General features: G+C 36.5%; 1 protein-coding gene across 1 annotated transcript in view; it reads right to left on the bottom strand.

Annotated features, from left to right (window-relative positions):
• Positions 1 to 1219: 1219 nt before the first annotated feature.
• RTCA (RNA 3'-terminal phosphate cyclase) overlaps positions 1220 to 11274 on the bottom strand; it is a 44291-nt gene continuing 34236 nt past the window's right edge. The window contains exons 10-11 of the mRNA XM_006830917.1: positions 3976 to 4080; positions 1220 to 1410 (exon numbers count right to left, since the gene is read on the bottom strand). Coding sequence (XP_006830980.1) covers positions 1309 to 1410; positions 3976 to 4080 — 207 coding nt within the window. The 3' untranslated portion in view covers positions 1220 to 1308. The remainder of the gene's footprint in view (positions 1411 to 3975; positions 4081 to 11274) is intronic.

Raw genomic sequence — 11274 nt, forward strand, 5'->3', positions numbered from 1 at the left:
CTCCCTTCTAAGACTATAAGACTCAATGGGAATACACGCTCTGATTGGTGACCATGTTCGTCACCAATAAGGGGAAGTACTAAGGCCTACAACATTCAATAGACTCTTGTGAACCCAGGTGGAGACCTGGTCGGCCAGCAGTGTGGCAAGATCTGGGAACTCTTGGGCCCAGAGTCAGTGACATAGCCACAGAGGACTAGAGAGGAGAGTGAAGCATCCAGCTGATAAAAAGGGAGGGCATATGCATAAGAACACCCACACTTGCAGATAATAACCACTTGACCTGGCTTCAATGACTGGATGATCAGAGCTCAACTAGGAGAAGAGGAGGAAAAAAAGAGTAATCTGATGAACTTGACCTACACCTATGGATGCAGTAGCTTAAAAGAGGGAACAAATCCTTACAGCAAGGATCATTCCCACCCCCTCCATACACAGAGTAGACAGGGATGGGTAACTTGGACATTGGCTACCCAAAATGGGGTGGGGGGGCTACAAAGGCAAGAAGTGACTGGCTTACAAGCTTTCAAGAGGGAACCTAGATCCAGAGGGTGAAGAGGAAGGTAGAATCTCCACTGCGTAGTATCTAATCTGTCTGGGCGGGGCTGATGAAAGGAGATGCAGATAGGTCTCTTGTGATACAATAGTGAATAATTGTTATCAGGACTGATTGTGAGGGTTGGAAATGTAAAGGTAGATGTTTTGTAGAAAGGAGGGAAGTGATTAACTTTGCAGCCTAGGAGCAGAGGTTCCTAGGACCATCAAGGGAGAAGAGGAGAGAAAGTGACCCTACTCAGAGAAACAGTGATGCCAGAGATGGAGGCAAAGATGATGATGTGGAGAGATGGAGCAGCTGGGGATTTTAGATCCAGAGAGGGAGAGGGGCTGTGTGGTGAAGACCAGGGGGCAGGCTTGCAGGGTATACCTTTTGGTTGGTTGATGCTGCACGGAGGGGATTGTAACCATGGCAATGATGTTTTTCCATGTAAACTATCACATCATTCACAATAAAACATTAAAAAAAAAAAAAAAAAAGCTATACTTTATGATATAAAAAAGGAAAGTACACTTAGTTCAGGTAAAAAGAATATTTTATTTCAATACATTTTTACATAACCACCAACTTTTATATTTCACTGTCCATATCTCAGGAGATATTTACTCAAAGAGAAATGGATTTCATGAAATTTTCTCAGCAAACCTAAAATATTTTATCTCCAATAAGTTACTTCTTATTCGACATTTGGTGGAATTTATGACATGAATTAGTGCAATACATATTTAGGTATCCTTTAAAAGGCAAATACCCTATACATTTGGATTGGTCATCCCAACTCCTTGGCACTCAATAATGTAAGCATCTTTAGAGGCATCTTCTTCATCTTCTGACTTCTTCACAGTAAATTTAGCCTGAAACCAGAAAGTAGTTAGCATATAAATAATATGATGAAAACAAAGAGAAAAATGCCATAACTTCCAGTTACTCAAGAAACTACAGAGATACAAAGACCAAATGATGCATGAAAAATTTAAGAGTAATAAAATAAAATATTTTATTCTAGAACCATGTTTCTTTTTCATGCAGAGTTTATTCAAAATATTTATGCTTGGGCACCACTCAATCAATACTTACTGAATCAGAGCTCACCAGAATATAGCTGATTTTTTCTTGCCAATTTAATCCCTAAATTTACTATTCAAAAAGATTCAGTTCAGAGAAGGATGGGATTAGGGGTTGAGAAACATCTTCCTCCCTGCTGCTATTGGGATTAACATTACATTTTTCACTTGTTAATTTAAGTCTAGGCTTGAGATATTTGATCTCCATCAATGTATTTTGAAAAGCACTGGACTGCTAACTGCAAGGTCGGCAGTTCAAACCCACCAGCAACTCCTCGGAAACCCTATCCAGGGTCACTATGAGCAGGAACTGACTCGTCAACACACAGCAACTTAAAACTAAAAAATTTAGAATTGGAAAGAATCTAAGGGATTATCTAGCTCAAGTCTCTGAGTTTATAGATGAATTATCTGCACTGAGGCACAGAAAAGTGAAACAACTTGACCCAAATTACCTAGTTAATACATAACAAAGCTGAACAAGAAACCAGAGCTCCTAAATTCAAGGTCACAGAACTTCCCACTGTGTGTTCACTTCAAATAACATGAGTGTTTCATGCTGTTGTATACAAGTTGGATCTGAATTGACAGCACCTAACAACTGCTAACGTGACAACTACAGTAAATAAAACTGTCTCTGCTATGAAGTCTATCACAGACTGCAAGGGAACACAGACACACAGTAGCTATAAATATAACATGTTAAGTAGAATAAAATATAGTGACATTATCTCTTGACTTCATATATAATTTGCATTCAATTTCCATCAGTATTTTCTTACAATTTAAATAAAACATACTATGCTTTCTAGTAACAAAAAGAATTTAGTGTAATTATTAAGAATAATGCAAACTATCAGAAGTAGGGTTGTTGCTGTTGTAAGGGTCATCAAGTTGGTTCCAACTCATAGTGACCCTGTATAGGGTATCTGAAGAACGGTTGGTGAGTTTGAACTGCCAACCTTGTGATTAGTAGTCTAGTACTTTGTTCAATCTACTTCTGTAATGTTAATTTTTTTAAAATAATGTTTACTTTTAAAATTTAAAGTAAGCATATTCCCTTATAAAACACTTTGCATTATAAATTTCATGTATTGCAAAATCACATTATAAAGGCTAACAAAATGGAAATAACGCCTCATGTTCATGAAAACAGCAAGAAAAGAACAGAAGACATGTTAGGGATTGAACTGTGTCTCCCTAAATGTGTTTGTAAATCCTAACCTCTTGGCCTGTAGTTATAATCACATTTGGAATGAGTTATAAAAGATATTAAAGAAGCAAGCTAGCAAGCAGAGACGGGGAAAGAGAGGCACTAAGGCACATGATGATCACCCAGGAGCAGAGAGAAAGAAAGAGAGACAGCTTTCCGCTACAGTCAGCATCCTGATTCAGACTTCTAGCTTCCTAAACTGTGAAAAAATAGGTTTCTGTTTGTTAAAGTCCTCCACGGCTGCTACTTCCGTTATAGCAGTACTAGACAACTAAAACATGTTATAAAAAATAAAAAAAGAAACAATTTCAAGAGGAAGAAAATATAAATGCTAACAGTTGTTTTGCTGGTAGGGGAGAATTATGTGTGGGTTTTCCCCTCTATTTTCTATAAAGGGTTTATATTCGTTTTATTATGAAAATATGAGAGAACTTCAAGAAGTTAATGGAAGAAATGGAATTAAAAGATAATGGAATGTTTCATATGAACTTTCTTTCTGAAACTCCATCACATATATACTATCTTTTTAAAGTTCATAATCCTGTTGGAAAGATATAAATACAAACATTATACAATGTTAAATCTTTTTTCATAAAAATTTAAAAACCTACTCTTCTAAATTTCAGAGGACTGATGAATGCTGGAATTTCAGCAAATGTTCTGGGCATTCCACCAACAGAATCAGAAGAAAATAAAACACTAAAAATTGTATATAAATATTTAAGTTTAAAGCAAACTATAAGTTCCTATGATTGAATTACAGAGTTCCCACAAAAGTATCTTTACTGATTCTGTGTTCAGTTCAGTACTGCACAATCGTTAGGAAAGGCTTTGAAGTATACTTTCCTGGTTTTGCTTCAAGCCTAGCTCTGCCATTGAGGAACTATGTGGCCTTGAGCAATTTATAATCTGTATGCCTCAATTTACTCATAAATAAAATGGGAATAATACTAAAGAGCCACCTACAATGGATTAGGCTGACTATAACAATTTAGATAAGTTGCTGAGTTTACCTAGTGCCTGCAACATACAGAAGTGCTTAGTGATAGCATTTTTAATTATTATTATATTTTCTGTTTATTACAATTTGACCTTAATTAGCTAAAATAAAAATTCATTTCTCTTTCTGATGAAATACTTACCTTTGCTAGTTGTTCAGCAAAATGTATAGCTGTTTGTGTATGGAGTGTAACTGGTCCTGTTTTTATTCTAGAAACTCCATCAGCTAATGCCATGAAAATGATCAGCTATAGGAAAAAAAAAAAAAAAAGCAAAGAAAAAAGTTCACATACTTACTAATGTTTGCAGTTATAATGCTTTCACAGTCCATAATGAAAATACAGCTAGAAAGAAAAATAGCTAAAAATAATTTCTATTTCTTTAGGTTTCCAGGAACCATGAGATGACAGAAAACCCATGCTTTCCAAAGTCTGTAGTGTAATACAAAAATATTTAGTAGAAGTTTTCACGATACATTTTTTTTTAAATGAGAGTTTAAAGTATGGAGTTGAAAGTTAATGGATTTAATCAGACCAACCATCTTTGAAAGTTAGCAGACTTTTAGCATATTATCAGCAGGTACCAGTCCCTGGAGAAAAACATCCTGCTAGGTAAAGTGGAGGGTCAGTGAAAAAGAGGAGGACCCCCAACAAGATGGACTAGCACAGCAGCAGTAGTAACAATTGTGAGGATGGCACAGGACTGGGCAGTGTTTTGTTCTATTGTCTATGTCGCTATGAATCTAAACCGACTCAATGGCACCTAACAACAACAACATATATAGTAAGTCCCTTCCACTGACAAAAACCACATTTCAACAAGTACCTGTAAATGAAATGACTGATAAAGAATTACTGGAAGGGTAAAGTCAACCTGAGCAAAAAGGAAGACTACAAATAAGAGAAATTATTATGATCAGATATTAGTCAAGCAATCTTAAGAGGTACATTGCTAAATGCAGACTCTGCTGACTTTAGAGTAAGGAGAGAAAAGTATAAGAGAACGAAAAACTTATTAAAAGAGCACAACACAAACATTATCTTATTTGTAAATATTCGATAGCAATTCTCAGTGTGACTGGACATGCTAAATTTGAGAAGTCTATGTTCGAAACTACCAGCCGCTCCGCGGGAGAAAGATGAGGCTTTCTACTCCCGTAAAGATTTACACCCTCGGAAACCCTGTACAGGGTCGCTATGGGTCGGAACCGACTCAACGGCACTTAACAACAACTTAACAACAACATGACATACCCACGTGGAGATGGTGAGTAGGCAGGGGAGATATGTAGTATGGAGTTCTCACAAAGGATCTAGGCTACTGCTACAATTTGCGAGTTTCAAATGTACACATGGAGTCCTGGAGTGGTGCTGTAGGACAAAGCAATGGACTGCAAGGTCGGTTTGAACCACATGGTCAGCTGTTCAAACTCACCAACTGCTCCTTGGAAACCCTATTCAGGGTTGCTGTGAGTTGGAACCGACTCAACGGTACTTAACACCAACACCAACACCAACAAACATAAAGATGGTACTTAGGCTTTATGAGAATGGACTTCAAAAAAACAAGGAAGTGAAAATAAAAAAGGATAAAGACAAAAAAAAATGTGTAACATATGAAAAAAAGGAGGTGTAACAACCCAAACAATCTATAGCTATAGCATAGTACCAATTCAGATTCTCTAAAGAGATGGAAAAACTGATTACTAACTTCACATGGAAAGAAAAGAGACTTCAGATACGCAAAGCATTACTTAAGAAGAACAAAGTTGGCGGCCATACACAGTCACAGTGGTCAAAACAGCCTACTACTGTTACAATCAAAGATACATAGATCAATGGAACAGAAGTGAGAACACAGAAGCCATCCATACATAGGCAGCTGATCTTTGACAAAGGGTAAAATACCTTAAATGGGGAAGAAAAGTCTCTTCAACAAATTATGCTGACAAAACTAGAAATCAATTTGCAGAAAAATGAAAAAAGACACAAACCTCAAACCATATACAAAAACAAACTAAACATGGGCAGAGAGACCTAAATGTAAAACCTAGAACTATAAAGATTTCAATTTCCATTCCATCAGTTCCTGGAGTCTTGCTCTGTGTCAATGCCCTCAGTGCACATTGGACTTGTTCTTTCAGTATCACTGACTCTTCATCTTAAAATGGTTAAACACCAACCATATTTTTTTGGTACAGTGACTCTGCAGATTCCTTCCATCTTCTTTTAATGCTTTCTGTATCATTCAATATTTTGCTCATAGAATCCTTCAGTATTACAAGTTCAGGCTTGAATTTTTCCCTCAGTTCTTTCAGCTTGAGAAATGCTGAGGGTGTTCTTCCCTTTAGGTTTTCTAACACCAGATCTTTATACATTTCATCATATTTAACTCTGTCTTCTGGAACTACCCTTGAAATTTTCTGCTCAGTTCTTTTACCTCTATTTCTTCCATTTGCTTTAGTACCTCTACACTGGAGAGAAAGTTTCAAAGTATCTTCTGACATCCATTTTAATTTTTTTTTGTCTTTCTTGTCTTCTTAAAGACCCTTTTCTGTCTTCCTGTATGATGTTCTTGATGTCATCTCACAACTCATCTAGTCTTTTGTCTTTAGTGTCTCATGTATCAAATCTGTTCGATCTCTAAATTCAGGTGGAATATGTTCAATGTCATATTTTGGCTCTCGTGGACTTGTTTTCATTTTTTTCAGCTTCAGTCTGAACTAGCATATAAGCAATTAATAGTCTGTTCCAGTTTGTCCCTGGCCTTGTTTTGGCTGATGATATGGAATTTTTCCACCATCTCTTTCCACAGATGTAGTCAATTTGATTTCTGTGTATTCCAACCAGTACAATCCATGTGTACAATTGTCTTTTATGTTGAACAACTCATCAATCTTACAAAATTCCATCGGATCGCCAGCATCATTTCTATCACTAAGGACATATCTTCCAACTACTGATCCTTTTTTGTTTCTAATATTTCCTTCTAAATGTCAGTAATTACCAACACATGTGGATTGCATGTTTGATCAATTTCAAACTGAAGAAGTTGGTAAAATTCTTCAATTTCATCATCACTGATTTTAGTGGTTGGTGTGTAAATTTGAATAATAGTGTAATAACTCGTCTTCCTTGTAGGCATATGGATATTATTCTATGAAAGATAGCATTGTACTTCAAGACAGATCTTCCTATGTTCTTTTTGATGATATATATGACACCTTTCCTCTTCAATTTGTCACTCCTGGTAGAGTAAGCCATGTGATTGTCAGATTTAAAATAGCCAATACCAGTCCATTTCAGTTCACTAATGCCTAGGATATCGATGTTTACATGTTCCATTTCATTTTTGACAACTTACAATTTTACTAGATTCATACTTTATAAATTCCATGTTCTAATTATTAATGGATGTTTACAGCTATTTCTCATCTTGAGATGTTTATACATTTGTGAAATTGTTGTTGTTGTTGTTAAGTGCCGTCGAGTCAATCATAAAATTACAAATATTGTATGAGACCACTATTATAAAAATTCAATACATTATTGTCATGCTAAAAGAAACTTTCTTTGATGGTCACCAATGGTGGGAGGGAAGAAAGAGTAATTCACTGGCTAGAAGGTAGACATATGTTAACTAGAGTGATGGGGAGGGAAAGATACAAGAATAAAGAGCTTGGCAAAAGAATGATGAAGACAGGGGAAGACACAGGGAGGAATGCAACAATCAATGAATGAGGTGAAGCATAGAGGGGGCAAAAAGAAAGCTTCTTAGATATTACCAAACATCTTAAGGCCATGAGTTCCTGGGCCTGGGGGCTCAGGACCATAGTTTCAGGGGACACCACAGCCAACTGGCATAACGTAGTCCACTAAGACAATGTTCTACATCCTGCTTGGGTGAGAAAAAGCAGCTGGAATCTTAAAAGCTCATGAGTGGCCACCTAAGGGGTAGCTGTTGGTCCCTCCATGTGTGGAAGTAAGAAGAGTGATTAGAATTGAAGTTGCTTGGAGTCAATTAGTCCAGTGGACCAAAGGACCATGGTAACGTCTATCACTATGAATAAGACCAGAACTAGAATGGTGCCTGGCAACCACTACAACTGCCCTGAATGAAATCACATTAGAAGGTCCTGGAGAAAGTAAGAGAAAATGTGGTACAAAATTCAAAATTATAGAAAAAGATTGGGCTTACTGGTCAGAAAGAGACTAGAGGAATCGAGACTATGGCCCTCAGCCACCTTAGGGCCTGAAATGGAACTCAACCTTGTGGGTCCAATGTTCATCCAAGCAATAGACAGGAATATGGGGAGACAACAGCACGGGTAAGGTATGCTCACCATGGAATTGTCAACCATTCAAGACCCCAGGGCAACATTTACCTAAGAACAAAGCTAAGAAGGGACAGGAAGATGGGTGGACTAGAAATAGAACTACAGGAAGGAAATGTGATAACTGTAGCATATGATTTGTTGAATGTAAAACTGATGATTTTCTCTGTAAACCTTCACCCAGTTCTCAACACAGTTTCAGAAAAAAAGGTGTGAGCCTGAATCCAGGGGTCTCCTAAACTTTAGAAGTTGAGAAGATGAAAAAAAAAAAAAAAAAAAAGCAAAAACAAGAAAGGTTATTGAGAATGTGACAGTGAATAGGAAAATGTTATTAGATGCTGTCGAGTTGACCCTAATGTACAACCAAATAAACCATTGCCAGTACTGTGTTATCCTGACAATCACTGCCATGTTTCAGCCATTGTTGCAGCTACTGTGTCAATCCTATTGAGTGTCTCCATCATTTTTACTAAAAGGAAACAGACCTTCTACTTTACAAAGGATGGTATCTCCTCTAGGGATTGGTCTTGCCTGATAACATGTCCAAAGTACATTGCTATCTGTCTTCCAATAAGAATTCTTCAGCCTGTACTTACTTCTTCCAAGATAGATTTGTTCATTTCTTCAAGGAGTCTACGGTAAAGACAATAATCTTTACCAACACTGTAATTCAAATTCATCAATTCTTCTGAGTTTTCCTTATTTATTGTCCAGCTTTCACGTGTATATGAGATGACTGAAAATACTATGACTTGTCATATGCACCTTAGTTCTCAAGGTAAATCATTGCTTTTGATACTTTAAAGAAGTCTTTTGCAGCAACTTTGCTCAATGTAATACACAATTTGGTCTCTTGACTGCTGCTTCCATGGACCCAAGTGAAATCCTTGACAATTTTAATCTTTTCTTCATTTAACATGATATTGCTTATTAGTTTGGTTGTGAGGATTTTTAATTCTTTATGTTGAAGTGAAACTCATACTGAAAATTTTAAGTAGTCTCTGATCTTAATTACCAAGTGCTTCAAGTCCTTTTCATTTTCAGCAAACAAAGTTATATAATTTTCATAGTACAGGCTGTTACTGAGTCTTCTTCCAACCCTGATGCAACATTCTTCTTCATATAGTCCAACTCAGATTATTTGCTCAGCATACAGACCAAATAAGTCTGGTGAAAGGAAACAGCTCGATGCACAACTTTCCTGATTTTAAACCACAAAGTATCCCCTTGTTCACTTAGAAAGACTGCCCTTAGTTGATGTTCAGGGTCACCATGAGTGCAAAGAAATGTTCTAGAATTCCTATTCTTTGGAATGTTCTACATAGTTTGTTAAGATCCACACAATCAAATACCCTTACATATTCAATAAAACACAGGTAAATATCTTTCTGGTATTCTGACATCAGGAATAATATCCCTCATCCCACATCCTCTTTTCAATTTGGCTTTAATTTTGGAGAGTTCCCTGTCAATATGCTGCTCCAATCATTTTTTTTAATCATCCTTAGCAAATTTTACTAGTATGTAATATTAATGATATTGCTTGATAATTTCCATATTCTCTTGGATCATCTTTCTTTGGAATGGACACAAATATGGAATTCTTTCAGCTGGTTGGCCAGATAGCTGTCTTCCAAAATTTTGGGCATAGATAGTGCTTCCAGCATTGCACTGATTAGGTGAACCACATCAATTGATATTCTTTGAATTCCCGACGCCTTGTTTGTCACCAGTATCCTCAGTGCAGCTTGGACTTCTTCCTTTAAAACCATTAGTTCTTGATCATATGCTACCCTCCTGAAATGGCTGAGCAGCAACCAATTATTTTTGGTATCATGACTCTGTGTATTTTTCCATCTTCACTTGATGCTTCCTGCATCATTCAATACACTGCCAATAAAAATCACAAAATATCGAGCTTAAGCAGAGTCCAGAACAGACCAAAACTACAACAATGAATTCAAAGGAGTTGGGAAGTCAACTGAAGATCAAAATAATAGCAATGTCAAAGAAGGGATAAATGTAGGAACCGAGATCCAGGTGGTGAGGCTGTCAGGTAGATTTCAGGATACAATAGATTCTCTTAAATGGAGAGAAAAGTTAATAGACTATAAGATAACCCCAAAGAAAGTTAATACTTCACAACTTACCATGAAAATGAACTTCCAAGCATAACAAGCAAACATGAAAAACAAGAAGAAACTGAAAAGAAATAGCACAAAAAACACAAACTCAGCACAAGAAGGCATGCAGAACAAAGCAACGAACAGCACTACCAAAAAATTAATATAATGGCAGCAATTAATTCATACATATTGATAATTACACTGAATGTCAATGGAATGAATGCACCAGTGAAGAGACACAGAGTGGCCGATTGGATGAGAAAACAAGACCCTTCAATATGCTGCCTGCAAGAGACACACCTAACACACAAAGACAAAAACAGACTAAAAGTTAAAGGATGAAAAATATATATATACTAAGCTAACTGCAACAATAAACAAGCAGGAGTGGCAATTATAATCTTTGATAAAGTAAACTTTAAGACAAAAACCAGCATAAGAGATAAAGAAGGACACTATCTCATGATCAAAGGGTCAATTGAGCAAGACGACCTAAACATAATATCTACGCTCCCAATGAAAAAGCACCAAGATATATGAAGCAAACCTTAACTAAAATTGAAGAAAGAAATAGATGAATCTACAATTATAGTGGGAGATTTTAATACGCCACTTTCGAAAAGGGACAGAACAACCAGTAAGAAACTCGACAAAGTTACAGAGGAACTAAACAGCACAATCAACCAACTTGACCTCATAGACGTGTGCAGAGCATTCAACCCAACAACAACACAATATACTTTCTTCTTCAGTGCACATGGAACATTTTAAAGAATTGACCATGTGTTAGGTCACAAAGCAAGCCTCCATAAATTTACAAACATGAAAATACTACAGAGCATCTTTTCAGACCACAATGCTATAAAACTAGAAAACAACAACAAGAAGACTAAGGAAATAAAGTCGAATACTGGAAACTGAACAATACCCTGCTGAAAAGTGACTGGGTAAAAGAAATATAAAATTATATATATATATATATA

This window comes from Chrysochloris asiatica, unplaced genomic scaffold, assembly GCF_000296735.1.
Source record: "Chrysochloris asiatica unplaced genomic scaffold, ChrAsi1.0 scaffold00002, whole genome shotgun sequence".
NCBI lineage: Eukaryota > Metazoa > Chordata > Mammalia > Afrosoricida > Chrysochloridae > Chrysochloris > Chrysochloris asiatica.